We start from the raw sequence: 19,687 nt of genomic DNA, 5'->3' as shown, positions 1-19,687 counted from the left end.
GGAAAGAGGCTGGGAAGAAGAACACATTCTACTGGAGACTAGGATGACCTGTCCTCAACCTGAACTGTCCGCCACCACCCAGAAAGATTGCATCATGGGCTTTTTCTGCCATGGATAAATGGGGAGATTCTGCTTTAATTTCTAGCCTCTCTCCTTCCCCTACCCTCAAGGTAAAAGGCATTCTCTGATTTCTGGTTGCAGTTTCTGCCACTAGAGACTTGACAGGTTCCATTGGCCTAAAGCTAACTATAGGGAAGGGGCATGAATTCCCAGACTTAGCCCCTAAACATAATGGGTGGCAGTGGGTACTGCCATGTCCCCTGCTTTCCTCCACATCTCAGGGTCATTGACTCTGCCTGGCCCAGATAATAAGCCAACCCAAAGCCTGATGAGTGAGAAGCTTGAGGGAATGCCAGGGAAAGAAGGCCCACCCGGGCTCCTCCCACATGGACTCTACCCTGAAGCCAGGCTGGTCACTTCACCTAAACTGTGTGTGCGTGTGTGTGTGAGAGAGAGAGACCTCACTTTTCCTGGCACTTCCTCAGCCACATATAGTATCTCATTTAATCCTTATGTCAATGTCTCAATTATATGACTTGCCCAAGGTCTCACAGTCAGTATATGAAAGACTCAGACCTTGAACTATACCCTTTAGATTCTGTCATATTCCCCCCTCTCCCTACCAATTCCTCTCACTTCTGGAAACTTCCCTGAGTATTCCAGCTCACAGTGGTTTCCCCTATGCACCCCCTTAGGCTATGAACTAAAAAGCAGGGACTCTGCAACCCCAGAGTTTAGCGAAGGGTGGACACATAAGAAATCCTAAGGGATGTTTGTCTTGTTAATCAGTAATTAGATTTACTCCTTGGTGATAATGAATTAGATTGCTTTTCTCTTTTGTTATCTTTTGGAGAACTTCTCTGGTTTGGCCCCAAAGCACATACCCAGCTCCAGTGGAAGTAACAGTGAACCAAGCTATTTCACAGTGAAGCAGACTGTTCACAGAGAGAAGAAAGGAGCTTCTACTTCTCTTTCTGTTCTCTGGGGTCTGTGGCTTTAGCTCACCCTGGCTGAGCTCAGCTGCACTCAAGAAGTCACTTTGTTGGGGAGAAGAAAAGTCATTTTGGAGCTTGGAGCAGCCAGAGAGCACTAGGCCTGGGGTTGAAATAGTTAGAACTGCAGACCAAATATCTCCCCCTGTGGTCTTTGAACTACAAGGCATGTTTTCTCAGCAGGCAGGCCCTACCCTGGAAGCATTCATAGACTGTGCTGGACTTCACTACAGTTGTTAGCAATGTTGGGCCTGCTATGGCAGCAGACTCCCCAGGCCCAGCCAATTACAAATCTATTTCTCCGTGGACCTTATGTCTTGCAGAGTTTGGTAAGAAGAAAGGAGGTATTTATAGCTCCTAAGAGCTATTTATATAGCAAAAATTCTCCACTTGCAGTCCTGATGACACCCAGCCATACCTGTCTGGCTGTAGCCCCAAGAGCAACCTGGTCTAGAGGCCATTTCTATTTCCAGAGAATTGCTCAGGGTACACTCTTTTTATCCACAATAGGACCCACTGCTCTATGGGAGGAAGAAAGTGCTACGCACATGTTCTTTTAATGCATAGTTACTACTCGGCCAACAGCATCATACATGTATTAGTTGGTCTACAGGCATATCGCTGGGAAAATGGACCAGTGGAAGTGGTAAACCTGTTAGATGTTCACCTCTTCAGCCTAAAGGTTCCCTTTGCCCAGGACTGAAGCTCTAGAGATGATGATAATTGACACAAGTTTTCAGAAAGCAGTTTGGCAACGTGTAGCAAGAGCCATAAGAATGTTCATACTTTTTGACCCAACACCCCCGCTTCTGGGAATCTGTTCTAAGGACAGTCTCCAAATGATTGATAAAAAGACTATGTAGTAACATGAAATGTTTATGATGTAATGATAAGCCTGGAAAATCTGACTAAGAAATTGGCCAGAGATAATAGTAGTTGCATTAGAATAATAAATTTATTGGAGATTCTGTTTCTTTTTTCCAAACTTTACATGTTAGAATATTGATTTTACCCTCTTCTGTCACTCAGGGTTAATCAGTTCAGAACCTGATGAAACCAGCACACTCAGATGAGGTAGTTGATGAAAGTTTAATAAACGGACTGTTCTGTGTTTCCAGTCCCTTTCACCATGGTTTCTGCAATTATCAGTGACTCACTCAACAATTATCAAGCATCTACTCATTGTCTAGTGAGGGAGGCAGCCTTTCAAGTACATAAATTGTGTCATAAATGCAATGATGAGTATATAAGTTGAGTATCATAAGGAACACAAAGAAACAACTATCTGTCATGAAGGAGGTGTGAATCAAGGAAGGCTTCAAAAGAGGTGATTGATTCATTTCAATTTTGAAGATTGTCTGCCAAAACAAAAAGGCCACAACATGTACAAAGGCAGAAATGCAAGGAATAACATGGTACTTTTAGGAAATTACATGTGGCTTTGCAGAGCTGGAAGGAACATGGGGTGTGTGTGAAGAAACTACGAGCGATAAGGCTTTATTTAGTTAGATCATGCTGGGCGCTGCGTTCCAAGTGGGCTTTGTGTTTTGGAGTTATCAGATTTGCATGTTAGAGAGATGACTGGCTTCAGTGAAGAGAGTGGACTGAATGGAGGCAGAGAAGGATGAAAAGAAGTCTTTGGGTCTAGGCTGGGTGGGCCAGCAGATACCCTTTCTCAGCATTGGCCTCTCCTGACTTATACTTGGCCAGCGCCTTGCCTCTCCGGGATCTCTCTCCCTTCTCCTCCCCCGAGGGCCCCGCGAGCGGGCGGGGAAACGAGGCAAGGGGTGGCCCTGCCTGGGTGGTCTCCTGCCCTGCCCCCTGCAGCGCCGTTGCCTAGCAGCGGATCCGGCAGCGCGGCTCCGAGTAATTTGCGGGCTCCTCAGCCAATGGGAGGGCGTCGCCCCTGCCTGCTCCCTTTTTCTAGGGCTACAGAAGCCTCCTCCGCACTGCGGTCGCCACCTCGAGCAGCGCTGGGTGTCATGGGCCGGTAGCTCTGCGGACACACGGGACTCGCTCCGGCCGCTGCGCCCCGGACCCGCACCGCCTTGCACTCCTCGGGATCACGGCCACTGCGGCACGCCCGCAACCGATCTCACCCACGCGCGCGCCTAAGTGGCCCCACTGAATCCCGACGCGGGGTCCCGCGATACAGGGGTCCCGCGATACAGCCTATGGGGTCTCCCAGATAACGCGGGTTGGGGGTGCCTATGCCCCCCATCCCCGCCAGCATGGCTCGGTCGCCGCCCCTAGGGGAGCTGCCCCCAGACTACACACCTCCGGCTCGAGCTGCAGCACCCCAGGTGAGTAGAGAGAAAGCCGTAAAAAGGAAGACTGGGACCTAATCTAGAGACCCCAGTTTGTCACTCGAGCTTCTACAAGGTGTGATGTCTTTAATTGCTGTGTGCTACTGCCTGCCCTGGAAAGACGTGTATGTCCGTCTGTGTCTCCTCTGCACCTGACTAGTGAGAGTGAGTGTCTGTGGGCTTACCTCTGTGTCCACCTGAAAACAGGTGTGTGTATGTGTATCCTACTCTTGGAAAATGGTTCTATGCCTTCCTCAGGTGTGTGGGGGTGGAGGGGGAGGGAATGGAGTTAAGTCTTTTTTAACTCCATGTGTCTGTGTAGGTCTTCCCTGTCCTGCATCCAGACACCAAAAAACTAGGGCTTGGCAGAGGGCGTGCATAGGGAGAAAAGGGAAGGGTTTCATGAACTGTCGCAGCAATGCCTGGCTGACCCTTCTCTTTCCATCCCAGATCCTAACTGGGAGCCTGAAGGCTCCGCTCTGGCTTCGTGCGTACTTCCAGGGCCTGCTCTTCTCTCTGGGCTGCGGGATCCAGAGACACTGTGGCAAAGTGTTCTTCCTGGGACTGTTGGCCTTTGGGGCCCTGGCACTGGGTCTCCGCGTGGCCATCATTGAGACAGACCTAGAACAGCTCTGGGTGGAAGGTGAGTTGTGGACACTACCCATAGCCACTTGGGTATAGTGAACCCAAGGCAAGAACAGGGTGAAGAGCCGGCTACGGAGTTCTAGTGGGCTTGGCTCTGGGTCTGGAGGGGACACCTGTCCACCAGAGCCTGGGCATCTGGGAGCACTGCTCCCTCCCACACTCATAAATGGACATCTGTAGTTAGTTGATGGAATCCTGTGACTAGGTATATAGAATAGTTATCTCTCTCTCTCTCTCTCTCTCTCTCTCTCTCTCTCTCTCTCTCTCTCTCTCTGTGTGTGTGTGTGTGTGTGTGTTGGCATTTATTCCCAACCTTTTTACGTGTATTTTTGACTGCATGGCAGGGTTTGCAAAGGCAACTTACTTTCAGAAGCAAGGAAAGTAAAATATGTACTGGGATATAATATACTATATATAAGAGACCATATAATGCAAAGGGAAATATGATTATGTTGTATAAGAGAAGGCAGAGAGAGATCACATCTGACCAGGAAAATCAGGAAAGTTAGAACTAGAGGGCTGGAGAAACTGAGTAAATCAGCTGGCAGTCCTCTACGGAGCAGTCCCATGCATCCAGTCCTCCTGCAGCCATTTAGTGAAGCACAGAATCTATACTTCGAAGCAACAGCAGGGTCTAATGAGACCAAACCCTCACTTCCTAATAGAAACATTAGATAAAATGACTTCTTAATAATTTTGGCATAACTCTCTTCTTTCCTGGGGCCCCGTTTCACATGGCAGCCCTTTAACAGAGTGAAACCACCCTCTGTTCTTGCCTGGGAATTTGCATTTGTGGGCTCGCTCCCCCAAACCACCCCTGTGCACTGGCCTATATCCAAAGGCAGGGCCCAGGTTAGAGTCTCACACCCTTGAGTTATTTCAAATGCTGGCAAGCTCTAGGATCCAGAGCAGATGTTTCTTAGAGCCTGCCTGCCTGCCTGCCTGCCTGTTGGGCTCCCACACCCCATCCCCGTCCCCACCCCGCCCGCAGCCCTCTGCGGACTCTGACATACATATATACTCTAGGCTAGCCTTGGGGTCCAGAGCAGATGTTTTCTCTGTGCCTGCCTGCCTGCCCCCAGCCCCAGGACACACATGTGCTTATGCGCACATACACACCCCCACCCACACCCCAGCTGCCTGGGTGGTCCCAAATTACTCTTAGATTTCTTGCCACAAGAGAGGCTGTCTCCTCCCCATCCTCGTCTTCCTCCTTCATTCGCCAAATCCTCCCCATCTCAACACTGCTTGGGCCTCCAGGTTTCCTCATCCTCTCTCTGACACTCCAGCACATGACAAGCTATATCCCACCAGATTTTTTGCTGCTCTTTGTGGGAAAGTGATATAAGAGGGTAGTGGCCAATTCCCAGGACTTTTTCCTTTATTTCAGAATACCACTCTGTACTGTATTAGCTAGGACTGGGGGTGAGGTAAAAGCGGTGATTTCAACCTTACCTTTTCTCTACATCTATAGTTGAGGCTTGTCCCAGCAGTGCCTAGGCAATGAGGAGCTGATCAAGGTGAGGATTGAAGGGTATTCTCTATTCCTTTCCATTTTGCTAGTAGAGAAAGCAAAGATAGAAGAATATTGGCTATCATCAGAGTTCTGGACCAGAGTTCAGGGTCCTCTCCAGCTTTGCCATGGTGGGACTTAGAATGTGATTTGTCCTTCCTGATCAATTTTAAAGCTTAAAGGGCTCTGAGATAGCTTGTTCTCTAAAATAAAAATCACAACATATAGCCCAACTAGTACTTAAAGAAATAGTGATAGAGATGGTTTGAAATTGGAGCTGTCCCTGAAAATAAGAAACATACAACCATTCTATCTAGAAGGCAGGGGATGGCCACAGATCTGTTGGCAGAACCACTATTCACTGAAGTACTCAAGTTTGCTTTTGAAACCTTGGGAGTCAGCCTCATTTCTTCTTGCTCACCTGATCGGTTACTAAAACAGCAAATTCTTCTTTCTTAGCCTCTCCCATAACATACCACTCCTTCCCACCCTTGTAACCATTGCTCTGGTTGAAACCTTTATCAAGCTCCAGTACACTCTTGATCATCATTTAGAATGTGTTTAGCCACATGAAAGAGAGAGACAGGAAAGAAGAGAAGGAGGAAGGAAGAAGATTGATTTATTATCCCCTATAACAAGAAATCTGGCAGTAACTAGACAGTAAAGAAGTTCCATATGGTTAATTCAGCATGTGGACATCAGCAAGGACCCAGGTTCTTGCTATCTTTCTCCTCTACCTTCTTCAGCATGTTGGGCTTTTGTACTCAGGCTTATCACCTCCTTGTCCCAAGATGGCTGTTGCGGTGGCAGAAAAGAGAAGTCATCTCTCTCTTGCATCCCTTTTTGAAAATGAGGAAAAATTTACCAGAATCCCCCCAGCTGACTTCTCATTTGGTTACTTTGGCAAGAACTGTATAGCACTCTGTGCCTAAATCTTTCACCTGACAAAAGCAATGGAATTACCATTATTGACTTCTTAGACTAATCAAATCTCGCTCCCTGAGACTGGGCGGGGCGGGCCTAGGCCTTTCAAAGGATTGACCAGGAAATCAAGGTCTTCGTTGGCCTCACCTTCAAATCTGCCTCCACACTGCCCTCCTGTGGTATATCTAAATCTGTCCAAGTCACTCCCCACTCAGATCCCTTCCACCACTTTGTTAGGTTCTAGGGGGTCTCGAGAATCAAGTCCAAGCTCTTTAGCACACATTCTAGGCCCTCCGTAATGTAACTCTTAATTGCTTCTCCAGCATTGTCTCTGCCTCATTCTTAGCAGTCCAGCAATGCAGCCTTTGACAGTCTCCCGCACACATTTGGTCCAGAGTGCCTTTTCCTGACTTCTTACCCTGGCCACTTCCTAGTCTTCATTCACAATTCAGCTCCAGAATATATTGGTGGGTGATGTAAAAGTCAGGTCATCTCACTTCTCTGCTCAAAGCCTACCATGGCCCCCACTTCACTCAGAGGCAGTTTGAGTCCCTACAATAACTTATAGGCCCTTACGATTGAAATTTCTAGGCCAAAGATTATGAACATTTCTGAGAGACTTAATGTATATTGCAATATTGCTTTCCCTCAAATATCGTACCAAATTAGACTCCCATGGTAGGTTAGAGTGCACTCCTGTAAGCCAGCATTGTATACTATCAATTTTTTTAACTTTTACAAATTTAATAAATTGTCATTTATTGCTATTTTAATTTGCATTTATAGGACTGCTTATAAGGTGAGCTTTTTCTCCATGCTGGCTAACCAGTTATAATCAACCTTTTGTAGGCACAAAAGTTTTAACAAATGTTGATTTTGATGTCTCTTTCTCCTGTTCTCCTACTTCCTCTCTACTCACTTATAGTTGACTTTTTCTCTAGTCCTTTCTCATTTTTCTGTGACATCATTTCTCTCCCAGAAACTACTGAATAATAACTCCATGTCTGTGCCTACGTGCTGGGTAAGTTTCCTAAGTACTTTGCCTGCATTGATTCTAATTCTACCAAGATAACCATCGACCCCATTTTACAGATGAGGAAATTGAGAGTCTGAGAGACTAAGTAATTTGCCTCAAGTACAGACTAAGTTTCAGAGACAAGGCTCAAAGCCACTCTCGCACGATACATCCCAGTTCATCTGTCCTCATATCTGTCATCATCATTGTCAACCAAGCTTTACATTTTTCTCTTCCTCATTTCTTCTGAGGATTCTTTATTTTCTTTGATGTTGTATTTTAAGTTGTCAGTGTTTTTTTCTCTTGCTTTCTTATGAGCTCTATCTGGATTCCTTCCTTCTCTCATGCCTCCTTTTCCTCAGCAGACTCACTATAGGGAGCTTATCTCTGTCCTCCTTGCCTGTCCCTGCTTGTGACAGCTCTAGTCTAAGCCTGGTGAAATGAGCACTGTAGTACAGGCCTGGGAAAGGAGTGGGGGGTCAGGGAAGGAAGAAAAAGAGTAGGTGGAAGGGAGCAGGATGGCTGTGTGAAACTAGATTCATGAAGGGGCTAGGAATGAGATTCGAGTGGGAGGACGTGAGCATATGGGTAAATCTGTGTTGGGGGGTTCCCAAGGGTTTGGGGCTCTCATGAATGAGGAGATCGTGCAGGTTTGAAAAAGAGATTGGGGAGGGCGAGGCTCCCAGATAGGGCTGGAGTCTCGGAGAAGCAGCACATGTGGGCCCCAGGGGTGTTGTTGACCAACAGGAAGGGGCCCCAAAAACTTGGAAACAGAAGTGGCTCTAAGACCCGACCAAGTCCACAAAGCCAGGGGTGGTTTGGCACTGGCCCTCACCCTCCTCCAAACCGGTCAGGTCATATCCCTTCACAGTGTCCCCACCTCCCCCACACCCCAGGGACAGAGCATGACTCCGAGGCCAGCATAATTCAGAACTTAAGGGATGCTAAGATCAAGGAGACTAAGGTAGGCCTGGCGCTAGGACTCCCTGTTTCCTGGACAGTGAGACTGGCGAAAGGGATCTGGAACCTATCTTCCCCTTGGCTCAGTTTGCTGTCACCTCTTCCAGGGTACATGCGCTGATTCCAGGTATTTCTTGCATGAGTGGAAGCAGTATGTGGACAGCATCACACTGAAGGACTCTCGCCCTCATCTGTGCCACCGCAGGGCCCATTATTACCAGGCACTCCCATCCCTACCCTCTTGGGTGTATGGATTTAAATCATTGCCCAGGGCAACTTGAACTAGGAACCAGCCCCAGCCCTTAGGAGACTTTCCTAATAGCAGCCTCCTTATTGTTCCCTTTGTCCTTCTTGTCTTTCCTCACCAAAGCAGAGAGTAACTGAGTGAGGGCTCCTTTACCAGGATGCCCCCGAAACCCCAGCCCTGGCCCAGCTCATACTGATTTCTCGTTTTTAAGTTACTTGCCCCAAACCTAGCCAACCTGGTTTATGCTGAAATCTTAGACCACACAAGAATTCCATAGAGCCACACAACTGAGGCCTCTTGCTTCCCTGACAGAACTCCAGATTCCAAGCAGGAGCAGGAGCCTGGGGAGTCAGCGTGGTTGTCTATGAGAAGGCAGGGGCTCCTCTCAGCAGCACTTTTCCCATTTGTTCTGGGAGGCCTCAGTGGGTTAGAGTCCCACATCCCCCAGAGCTCTGATCCACCGAGGCTCTTTCCCCTAGCTTTCTCTCTCTGCTCTGGCAGTGGGCAGCCAGGTGAGCCAGGAGCTGCATTACACCAAGGAGAAGCTGGGAGAGGAAGCTGCATACACCTCCCAGATGTTGATACAGACCCCACGCCAGGAGGGGGAGAACATCCTCACACCTGAAGCACTTGACCTCCACCTCCAGGCAGCCCTCACCGCCAGTAAAGTGCAAGTATCACTCTATGGAAAGTGAGTCTGGCTGAGCCCCCGAGCAGCTGGGGGGAGGCGTGCTATGGCAGAGCTGGAGCAGGAATCCCCCCTCTTCTGCTGATCTCCTGTGTTCCTGGCTACTGCAGGTCCTGGGATTTGAACAAAATCTGCTACAAATCAGGAGTTCCCCTAATTGAAAATGGAATGATCGAGCGGGTGAGTATCTTGAGTTGTTCTCTGAGACTGGGTGGAGGTGGAACCTTTCTGCCTTCGGGGAGGGTTCAGAGAAACTCGGAGGCTAAAAGTCGGGAGGTGGGGTTGCAGAGGGCGTCCTGCAAAGGTTGCGGAGAAAGGAGCCCAGGGACAGGACTGATGTGGCCTGGGGTGTCCCTGGCAGATGATTGAGAAGCTGTTCCCATGTGTGATCCTCACCCCCCTCGACTGCTTCTGGGAGGGAGCCAAACTCCAAGGGGGCTCTGCCTACTTGCCGTGAGTGCCACCACAGCTGCTCCCAGGGCCCTGCCTCGTCTCCTGCCAGGACTTCCCCAACAGAAAAGAGGGGTGGGAGTAAAGATGATGATCACAGCCTTACCAAGGGCCTAATGACCTCCCAGGACAGGGTCAGAGCGTGGGCTACCCCAGGGCCCTCTCTATGTCCCCCATCTCCTCACCTCCAAAGGAAAGGCAGACCTGTCTTGTTCAGACAGAACAAAACAAAGATCTGTAAGACCTGAGTGAAGGGGGAAAAAATATCCCAGAAAAGATGTTTTGCCAGGGAGAGATAGCTAGGCATCAGCTAAGCTATTGCCCATTTCAGAAAGAAAACCTGTTACAGGCAGGTGCCTGTATGGTTTATTTATTAGAAACAAGGGTAAATGGCTTGGGAAGAACTCAGTGGGGCTTATCTGAGCCTTTTGCATGTATTAAGTACCTTCTGTCCTGATGTCCGTCTCAGCCCCTTGCAACTGCCCACAGCTCACTGCAGCAACCTGGTGGGTTGGTGCAGCCTGAGAGTTCTGGGAAGTGGAACCTTGCATACCATCCATATGGAGGAATAAATGAGAGGCTAGGAGGAGGGTGGGGTACAGCATGGGTCCCCTAGCAGCAGTTTGGAGGGTGAGAATTGATCCCTGATCCTCACCAGCCTTGGGCTCTCCCATCAGCGGCCGTCCTGACATCCAATGGACCAACCTGGATCCGGAGCAGCTGCTGGAGGAGCTAGGCCCATTTACCTCCCTCGAGGGCTTCCGGGAGCTGCTAGACAAGGCACAGGTGGGCCAGGCCTACGTGGGGCGGCCCTGTCTGAACCCTGACGACCTTCACTGCCCTCCTAGTGCCCCTAACCATCACAGCAGACAGGTGGGTTCCAACCAGGTCTGCCAGGGAAAGGCTATTTTCCTTCCCTTTCCCCTCCTTGTATGCTTCTCTGTTCTGGGAGAGAGCAGATTGTGCTCTGTGCCCAGCTCCCTATTTCCTGGACATTGTGACCCCACTGTGCTAGATGCCTAGTGTTCCATTCTTATTGAGTCCTCCTAAGGAGCCCTCAAGTGGCATACGAATCCCTTTTTCCTTTTCTAAGCCCAGAAAGACTGGATTCTATCAAAATAGACTTGTACAGGGAAACTGAGGACAAATTAGCTAAGCATGAGTATCTTACCTAGTTTCCTGAGTGTCTGTGTGACTCTGTAAATGTGGACCTTTTTCTGAAACCCAGTTATATCAGCTCCTCCCAGCAGCCTGTTTCTAGGCCTTTGTTTCCTCTTGTGGCCTCCTCTCTGCAGGATCCTAGCTGCTCACTTACAGGCTAGGCAAGAGGCTCAGGAGATAGTTTTCTACACTTCAGGCCTACAGAGCTTCATGGTTCCTGGAGGTACCAGCCCAGGGACAGCAGTTATCCACAGCTAGGGCCCTGAATACTAAACCCCTCCTGTCTCCCTTCAGGCTCCCGATGTGGCTCAGGAGTTGAGCGGGGGCTGCCACGGCTTCTCGCACAAGTTCATGCACTGGCAGGAGGAATTGCTGCTGGGAGGCATGGCCAGAGACCCCCAAGGACAGCTGCTGAGGTAGGGCCTCCCCTGGAAGTTGGCATGGGTAGCCCAGGAATGGGAATCCACACTTCGATTCCAGGCAGCTCTGGCAAAAGCCCCCTGCACACCCCGCACTGGAGCGGGGGCTGCCACGGCTTCTCGCACAAGTTCATGCACTGGCAGGAGGAATTGCTGCTGGGAGGCATGGCCAGAGACCCCCAAGGACAGCTGCTGAGGTAGGGCCTCCCCTGGAAGTTGGCATGGGTACCCCAGGAATGGGAATCCACACTTCGATTCCAGGCAACTCTGGCAAAAGACCCCTGCACACCCCGCACTGGGTGTTCAGCCAGCTCTGACCCCTAATTCTCCTGCACTCCTCCCCAGGGCAGAGGCCCTGCAGAGCACCTCCCTGCTGATGAGCCCCCGCCAGCTGTATGAGCACTTCCGGGGTGACTACCAGACGCATGACATCGGCTGGAGTGAGGAGCAGGCTGGCACAGTGCTGCAGGCCTGGCAGCGGCGTTTTGTGCAGGTTAGTGTGGGAAAGGGCAGGGCGGTGCCCTGAGGCCACTCCCTCGTCCTGCTCCTCAGATCTACCCTGTCTCCCCAGCTGGCCCAGGAGGCCCTGCCTGAGAATGCATCCCAGCAGATCCACGCTTTCTCCTCCACCACTCTGGATGACATCCTGCACGCTTTCTCTGAAGTCAGTGCTGCCCGTGTGGTGGGAGGCTATCTGCTCATGGTGGGTCCCACTCCTGACACCTTGCCCCACCTCTAGCTGGTGTCCAGCCTGGGAACCCCTGTTCGAGACAGTCCCCTCTCTCCCCACAGCTGACCTACGCCTGTGTGACAATGCTGCGGTGGGACTGTGCCCAGTCCCAGGGTACTGTGGGCCTTGCCGGGGTGCTGCTGGTGGCCCTGGCAGTGGCCTCAGGCCTTGGGCTCTGTGCCCTGCTCGGCATCGCCTTCAATGCTGCCACTACCCAGGTATACGAGGACTGCAGGGCAGACTTGGGTGGCCACAGTTCAGTCTACTCAGTCCCTCCAGCTGCTTGCCCCTGTGCCCCTCCAGGTGCTGCCCTTCTTGACACTGGGCATCGGCGTGGATGACATATTCCTGCTGGCACATGCCTTCACAGAGGCTCCACCTGGCACCCCTCTCCAGGTGCGGCCTCACCCAAGAGCCTGGGCTCATCTGAGCTCAGCATAAGGGTTAAGAACCTCCTGGTTGGGTGTCCTTGGGCTGCTAATTAACCTCTCTGTGCCTCAGTTTCTTCGCCTGCAATGGGGTGGTAATAGTGCTTGTGTCGTAAGGGTTGATGTGAAGATCGGTGAGGTAATTCAGGTCAAGTGATTAGCACAGTATGCATGACATGTATGTGGCACTCAGTAAATGTTAGCTGCTGTGTGGTCACTGTTCCTTCTCTGCTGAGCCTCCTATTCACTCTACCTTGAAGACCCATGATCCCCTCCCCTGTCCTGGCAGGAGCGCATGGGCGAGTGTCTGCAGCGCACAGGTACCAGTGTCACACTCACATCCATCAACAACATGGTCGCCTTCTTCATGGCCGCTCTAGTTCCCATCCCTGCACTGCGGGCCTTCTCCTTGCAGGTGAGGCCTCACAAACAGGACCCAAACTTAGGGTGGGTGTGGAGCTAGGGGCCTGCTTCATCCAGCCTTGTGCCCCTCCTGTCCATCCCCCAGGCGGCCATAGTGGTTGGCTGTAACTTTGCAGCTGTGATGCTTGTCTTCCCAGCGATCCTCAGCCTGGACCTGTACCGGCGCCACTGCCAGCGCCTTGATGTGCTCTGCTGCTTCTCTAGGTACTGTCCCTGCACTCCCACCCCCACCCCACCAGGCTTTCTCCACAGGCCACATCCTATCCTGTGCCCTCACCAGCATTTCCAGGCACAGACCTGTCACCCTCCTCTCCTTTCTCTGCCTCTTTCAGCCCCTGTTCTGCTAGAGTGATTCAGATTCTGCCCCAGGAGCTGGCGGATAGCACAGTACCAGTGAGCATTGCCCACCTGACTGCCACGGTTCAAGCCTTTGCCCACTGCGAAGCCAGCAGCCAACATGTGGTCACCATCCTGCCTCCCCAAGCCTGTCTGGTGCCCCCACCTTCTGACGCATTGGGCTCTGAGCTCTTCAGCCCAGGAGGGTCCACACGAGACCTTCTGAGCCAGGAGGAGGGGACAAGGCAGAAGGCAGCCTGCAAGTCCCTGCCCTGTGCCCGCTGGAATCTTGCCCATTTTGTCCGCCATCAGTTTGCGCCCTTGCTGCTCCAGTCACAGGCCAAGGTAAGACTTCAGGCCCAGAGATGTTGGGGTGGGGCAGGACAGAGGCTTAGGTGTCTCTGGGCTCCGAGAAGGGCAGGAGGCCTAGCTTACCACCTACTGGCTGTGGGATGTCTCTGAGTCTCCATCTGAGTTGCCATTTCCCACAGGCTGTGGTGCTGGTGCTCTTTGGGGCTCTTCTGGGCCTGAGCCTCTATGGAGCGACCTTGGTGCAAGACGGGCTGGCCATGACAGATGTGGTGCCTCGGGGCACCAAGGAGCATGGTTTCCTGAGCGCCCAGCTCAGGTACTTCTCCCTCTACGAGGTGGCCTTGGTGACACAGGGTGGCTTTGACTACGCCCACTCCCAACGAGCCCTCTTTGATCTGCACCAGCGCTTCAGTTCCCTCAAGGCTGTGCTGCCCCCACCTGCTACCCAGACACCCCGCACCTGGCTACACTATTACCGGAACTGGCTACAGGGTGAGAGGCAAGGGGACCAGCAGGGAGGTCTGCTGCAGGCAAAAGCCCCTGGTGCCACAAGCTAACTGCACCCTACCCTGTTCTTCCCCAGGAATCCAGGCTGCATTTGACCAGGACTGGGCTTCCGGGCACATTACCCACCACTCATATCGCAATGGCTCTGAGGACGGTGCCCTGGCCTACAAGCTGCTCATCCAGACCGGCGATGCCCAGGAGCCTCTGGATTTCAGCCAGGTTAGGAGAAGGCTGGAAGGGTCAGGGAGCACAGAGGGGCCCCAGGCCTCATGGGCCTAGGCCTTTAGCCCTCTCCGCCTCTGCAGCTGACCACGAGGAAGCTGGTGGACAAGGAGGGGCTGATCCCACCCGAGCTCTTCTATGTGGGGCTGACTGTGTGGGTGAGCAGTGACCCCCTGGGTCTGGCAGCCTCGCAGGCCAACTTCTACCCTCCGCCTCCCGAGTGGCTGCACGACAAGTATGACACCACCGGGGAGAACCTCCGCAGTGAGTCCCAGGGGAGCCAGCAAGAGCCTCAGCCTGGGCCCACACAGACCCTACCCTAAGGCCCTGCCCACTGCTCCTTATGCTCACTGGCCACCCCTCCCTCTCCCTGCCACCCCCTCCCCTCCGCAGTCCCGGCGGCCCAGCCCCTGGAGTTTGCCCAGTTCCCCTTCCTACTGCACGGCCTCCAGAAGACTGCAGACTTCGTGGAGGCCATCGAGGGGGCCCGGGCAGCGTGCGCTGAGGCAGGCCGGGCTGGAGTGCGTGCCTACCCCAGTGGCTCCCCCTTCCTCTTCTGGGAGCAGTATCTGGGCCTACGGCGCTGCTTCCTGCTGGCTGTCTGCATCCTGCTGGTATGCACTTTCCTCGTCTGTGCCCTGCTGCTGCTCAACCCCTGGACGGCTGGCCTAATTGTGAGTCTTTGCAGGGGTGGGACCTAAGAGACCCTGGCTCCCTCACCCTGCCCTGCCCATCCCATCATCCTCCTCCCAGGAGCCCTGGGTTAGCCCCACTCTCCCCAGGTACTGGTCCTGGCAATGATGACTGTGGAGCTCTTTGGCATCATGGGTTTCCTGGGCATCAAGCTGAGTGCCATCCCCGTGGTGATCCTTGTGGCCTCTGTGGGCATTGGTGTCGAGTTCACGGTCCATGTGGCTCTGGTGAGTACAGGCACTGAGAGAGGGAGCAGGCCAGCTGATTCAGTATGCAGCAGATATTTATCAGGCACCTACCATGTGCATGCTGGGTACTATTTAAGAACTGGGGATGTAATAGCAATACAGACAGGCTTTACCCTAAAAGGGCACAGAAATAAACAATAAATAAGTCAACAAATAAATAAGCAGCCATTTCGGTAGAGAAGAGGGAACAAAGTCCTGACCAGAACAGGGTAAGGACAGAATGGTGGAAGGAGAGAAAATGGGAACCAATGCTTCTTAATGTGAAGAGGATCAGAGAAACCATCCCGATGACAGCTGGATGGCAATGTGAGTTAAAGAGGGCTTCTACTAGGACAGAGGTACTAGAACTGAGGTAAGCAGGCCAGCCTTGAGAAGCGCGTCTTCCCCTGACAGAGGAGAGGGGGAACACAGACCAGCTGGACACTTCAGCACAAATCTGGCCAGACCCCACAAACAGCTCCCTTCTTTTTCCCCCCATAATAGCCCTATTATTATTTTAAGAACACTATATATACTCCTTAGGGGAAGAAAAAAGTTAGCATACGGAAAAGTACAAAAAAAAAAAAAAAAAAGGAAAAGAAATCTTTGGAAATGCCACTTTAGTGTCCACCCTCCTAGACCTGGAATGGCAAACTTTTTCTATAAAGGGCCAGAGAGTAAATATTTTAGTCTTAGGTCATATAGTCTCTGCTGCAATTCTGCCACTGCAGCACTAAAACAGCCACAGACAATACAGAAATAAATGGGTGTTGCTGTGTTTCAACAAAACTTTATTTACAAACAGGCTATAGTTTGCCAACCTGCGTCTCACCAGACACATCTATACAATGTTACCTAAATGGACTCATGCAGGTCCCAGGAACTCAGCTCACCTGGCCTTCTGTGGGCCAAGGCATGGGTGAGCTCTGGGGTCAGATGAGCAGAAGTTGGGGTCATAGATGAGCTGAGCTGGCCATAGTTGGCCAAGGAATAGCTCCAAAGCCACTTTGTTCCCCCAGGCCTTCCTGACCAGCCAGGGTAGCCGGAACCTGCGTGCCGCCCAGGCCCTAGAGCACACATTTGCCCCAGTGAAGGATGGGGGCATCTCCACATTGCTGGGTCTGCTCATGCTTGTTGGTTCCAACTTTGACTTCATCATAAGGTAGGGGAGGGCTCAGGGCAGGGAGGCGGGGCCTGCCTGTGCAGACCTCGGGGCCTGCCCAAGCTGACCGCCCACCCCGACCCAGGTACTTCTTTGTGGTGCTGACAGTGCTCACACTCCTCGGCCTCCTCCATGGGCTGGTGCTGCTGCCTGTGCTGCTGTCCATCCTGGGTCCCCCACCAGAGGTGATCATACCCTCCCTCTGCTCCTAGCCCAGGGGACTGGGTGGAACAAGCAAGGGAAGGGACAGAGCCAGGACAGTATCCCAGCAGTGGCCAACAGACAAGGCTCAACTTACAAGGATCTTACCCATGAGGTGCCACAAACTAAAGATGTCAGCCTCCCCTTTTGTCCAGATACCATGTCCCTACCCCTGAGCTCTCTCGACTTCTTAAGAGGACCCAACCTAGCCTTTAGGGTCCAGGGCAAGGTGCAGGGTTTGCTCCCGGCCTTGATATCCTGTCCCTTATCAGGTCTCTCATATCCTGCTGGAGGCCAACAAGGGCCTCAGCTTCCTAACAATCATGATGATTCACCAAGGAGATGTTGAAGGGGATTGAGGGCCCCAGTAGCCCCTGAGCTCACTGATGCTGGTGTCTCCCCCCAGGTGATACAGATGTACAAGGAGAGTGCCGAGGTCTTGAGTCCCCCAGCTCCACGGGCAGGAGAGCTCAGGTGGGGGGTGTCCTCCACCCTGCCCCAGAGCTTTGCCAGAGTGACTACCTCCATGACTGTGGCCCTCCACCCGCCCCCACTGCCTGGTGCTTACATCCACCCAGCCTCTGATGAGCCCACTTGGTCCCCTGATGCCACACCAACTGCTAACGGCTCCAGCAACCTCACTTCTAGGGGACCATGTCTAGCCACTGAGTGAAAGAGCAGTTGAAGCATGGAGACCCTGCTTGGGCCACATGAAGTCACTGAGAAGCAATGGGTGGGTTACTGGATACGGGACAGGCCCCTGAAGAGCTCTGCTGCTGCTGCTGTCTGCCTGCATCCCCTCCCCTCACTTGGCCCTCATGGACCTCCCTAACACCTATACAAAACTACCACCCTCCAGGCTGTGAGCACCCTTGCATACCTGGATCCTCTGTGCCTGTGCCTGTCTGGGTGGGAGTAAAAGCCAGCACTTCAGACTGCAGTGCAGCCCTGTTCTCACCTCCCCACCCCACACTGCTGCCCCCAGCAGACCAAGCCTAAGGGATCCCCTAGTACCCCTTGCCAGTCCTGGCCCCCCATTGTTTGGTGACTCTATTCCCTGTCCATCTCCTATCACATAAATTATTTATATAAAGATGTTTATTTTTGTAGTTTGTATAGATGTTAGCTATACTGAAAGTTTTATTTTTAAAGAGTGAAATATATTCTATATGAACTCATCTCAGATGACTTTGGTGTTTTTCTTTCGGACAGAGCTGGGAGTTTGCCTATAGATGTATGAGGGCCCAAGGTCCTGGGGCTACTCGTCCTGAGTGAGAAAGGCCCCAGGTTCTGAATTTTTGTCACACAACTTTGGTCTATTTATTCACCTGGAAGTGAAGATGACGTTCAGCAAATATATGTTGGTCACATACTTGGTGACAGTCTGGGTTAAGTGCTTAGTATACAAATGTTTTTGGTTTCAAACCCTACTGTGTGGCTTTCAGAGACATCATAATCCAGCCCTGTGCACCTCACCAAACTCATCACCCATCTTCCTGATTCAGCAGCATGGGGGGCATGGATGGAGGGGCACAGCCGTGCAACAGGTGGGAAGTAAAGTGGAAACAGATTGGGAAAGTGGCCAATTGAAGAAGAGATGGGACAGTAGGGTCTTGGAGATATTTTAGGATTTTGTGCCCAGACCAACCTCCAAGGCAGAGGCCTCTGCAAGTCAGCAGTCAGCCTGGCGCTCCAGAGGCACCTTTGGGGAAACTGTCCAGAAACTGAGATTATGCTAGCAATCAGTGAGGCACTGTATTTAAGGTGTTCTGTGAAGGTTGAACAGTCCCACCGCACAGAGGCCTTGAAGACTCTGGCCACACCCCCAGGGCTAGAGTACAGCACCTCACTGAATAGGGTAGAGGTGTCTTTTATTGCCCTTCCCCAACTATCCCAGGGCTCGGCCTCAACCAACACACATACACACCCTGGTTCCAGGCACCCACTCACCAAGAATGATCCCACCCTGAGAGCACTACCTTCTCACACCTCACCCACCATGCCAAAGGCCAAATAATCATGTTGTGACCAAAAGTGAAAAAAATAAATAAGCCTAATGCAGCTGAATCAACACTAAAATGGGTAGTTGGCTTGGAACCCAGAGTAGGGGGTGCATCCAACACGTCCAAGGGATGGAGGCTGGATTTGGGTCCAGTAGTGTTTGGGTCACTAGGAGGAGCTTTTGGGTGGAGGAAGAGAACTCATCAGGCTGGAATAGTGCAAAAGCTGTCAACCCACTGTGCCACTTACCAGCTGAGTGACCTGGGAAAGTTAACTAACCTCACTTAGCCTCAGTGTCTTCCTCTGTGAAATGGGAAAATTAGAGCCTATCTTGTAGGGTGCTTTTTCTTTCAGCATTTTAAATAAAATCATTTATGTAAGAAATGACCTGGCACCTCATAAGTGCGCTCTATTTTTGTACTTTGTATAGATGTTAGCTTTGCTCAAAGTTTTTGCTCTGATTGCACGCTTAGGGGTAAACCCTGAAACACAGAAGAGTGTCCTGGTATGGCAGCAGCTGAAGGGATTCCACCCAGTTGTAGTTGTCCCAGCACTTGCAGGGTAGTGCACCCTGTGTGGCACCTCACACTACTCAGCCCTCTGACTTCAACAGCCTTTCATGGCTCCCTATCACTGACAAGATAAAATCCAAGCCCTTTCCAGGCCTAACTCCAGCTAGCCTCAGCCATCACTCCAGCTCTCCCAGACAGTACCCAACCAGACACACCCTCACGCAGACACACCACACTCTACACAAGCTGAATTACTTTAAGCGTTCACCTCTCATAATTTTGCATATGCCATTCCCTCTGCCTAAAATACTGTTCCACCTTCCCTTGACAAAATCATCCTTCAAGATAAATTGGATGCCATCTCCTCTAGGAGGGATGGTGATGTGCTTTCTACGTGGTCCCACGATCCGTGAGTATCTGTGCTTGCCTGTCTCTGCTTCTGTCCCTAGAAGAGGGGAGACCCTGCCGGTATGGAATGGCAGGACTGAACCACAACAATTGGAAACTAAAACCTAATCCCAGCCCCGGAAGGAACTCCACACCCGGCTCCGGC

At 51.7% G+C, this 19,687-nt stretch overlaps 1 protein-coding gene and 1 long non-coding RNA gene across 2 annotated transcripts in view; one reads left to right on the top strand and one right to left on the bottom strand.

Moving 5' to 3' along the window:
• PTCH2 (patched 2) overlaps window positions 1–19,681 on the top strand; it is a 22,179-nt gene extending 2,498 nt beyond the window's left edge. The window contains exons 2-23 of the mRNA XM_025046422.1: window positions 2,980–3,355; window positions 3,809–4,001; window positions 9,164–9,353; window positions 9,461–9,530; window positions 9,712–9,803; window positions 10,478–10,673; window positions 11,256–11,377; window positions 11,726–11,873; window positions 11,952–12,083; window positions 12,173–12,328; window positions 12,414–12,506; window positions 12,828–12,953; window positions 13,047–13,165; window positions 13,294–13,642; window positions 13,789–14,101; window positions 14,193–14,335; window positions 14,422–14,602; window positions 14,732–15,012; window positions 15,121–15,258; window positions 16,278–16,420; window positions 16,506–16,605; window positions 17,028–19,681. Of these exons, the coding sequence (XP_024902190.1) occupies window positions 3,263–3,355; window positions 3,809–4,001; window positions 9,164–9,353; window positions 9,461–9,530; window positions 9,712–9,803; window positions 10,478–10,673; window positions 11,256–11,377; window positions 11,726–11,873; window positions 11,952–12,083; window positions 12,173–12,328; window positions 12,414–12,506; window positions 12,828–12,953; window positions 13,047–13,165; window positions 13,294–13,642; window positions 13,789–14,101; window positions 14,193–14,335; window positions 14,422–14,602; window positions 14,732–15,012; window positions 15,121–15,258; window positions 16,278–16,420; window positions 16,506–16,605; window positions 17,028–17,294 (3,645 nt within the window). The 5' untranslated portion in view covers window positions 2,980–3,262 and the 3' untranslated portion in view covers window positions 17,295–19,681. The remainder of the gene's footprint in view (window positions 1–2,979; window positions 3,356–3,808; window positions 4,002–9,163; window positions 9,354–9,460; window positions 9,531–9,711; window positions 9,804–10,477; window positions 10,674–11,255; window positions 11,378–11,725; window positions 11,874–11,951; window positions 12,084–12,172; window positions 12,329–12,413; window positions 12,507–12,827; window positions 12,954–13,046; window positions 13,166–13,293; window positions 13,643–13,788; window positions 14,102–14,192; window positions 14,336–14,421; window positions 14,603–14,731; window positions 15,013–15,120; window positions 15,259–16,277; window positions 16,421–16,505; window positions 16,606–17,027) is intronic.
• The window catches only part of LOC107195626, a 74,261-nt gene that overhangs the window by 54,466 nt on the left and 108 nt on the right, over window positions 1–19,687 (bottom strand). Inside the window, exon 2 of the long non-coding RNA XR_001516827.2 lies at window positions 5,459–5,562. This is a non-coding gene — a long non-coding RNA (uncharacterized LOC107195626). The remainder of the gene's footprint in view (window positions 1–5,458; window positions 5,563–19,687) is intronic.

Source organism: Pteropus alecto, unplaced genomic scaffold, assembly GCF_000325575.1.
Source record: "Pteropus alecto unplaced genomic scaffold, ASM32557v1 scaffold484, whole genome shotgun sequence".
Classification (NCBI taxonomy): Eukaryota; Metazoa; Chordata; class Mammalia; order Chiroptera; family Pteropodidae; genus Pteropus; species Pteropus alecto.
This window is presented reverse-complemented; position numbering and strand designations above follow the sequence as displayed.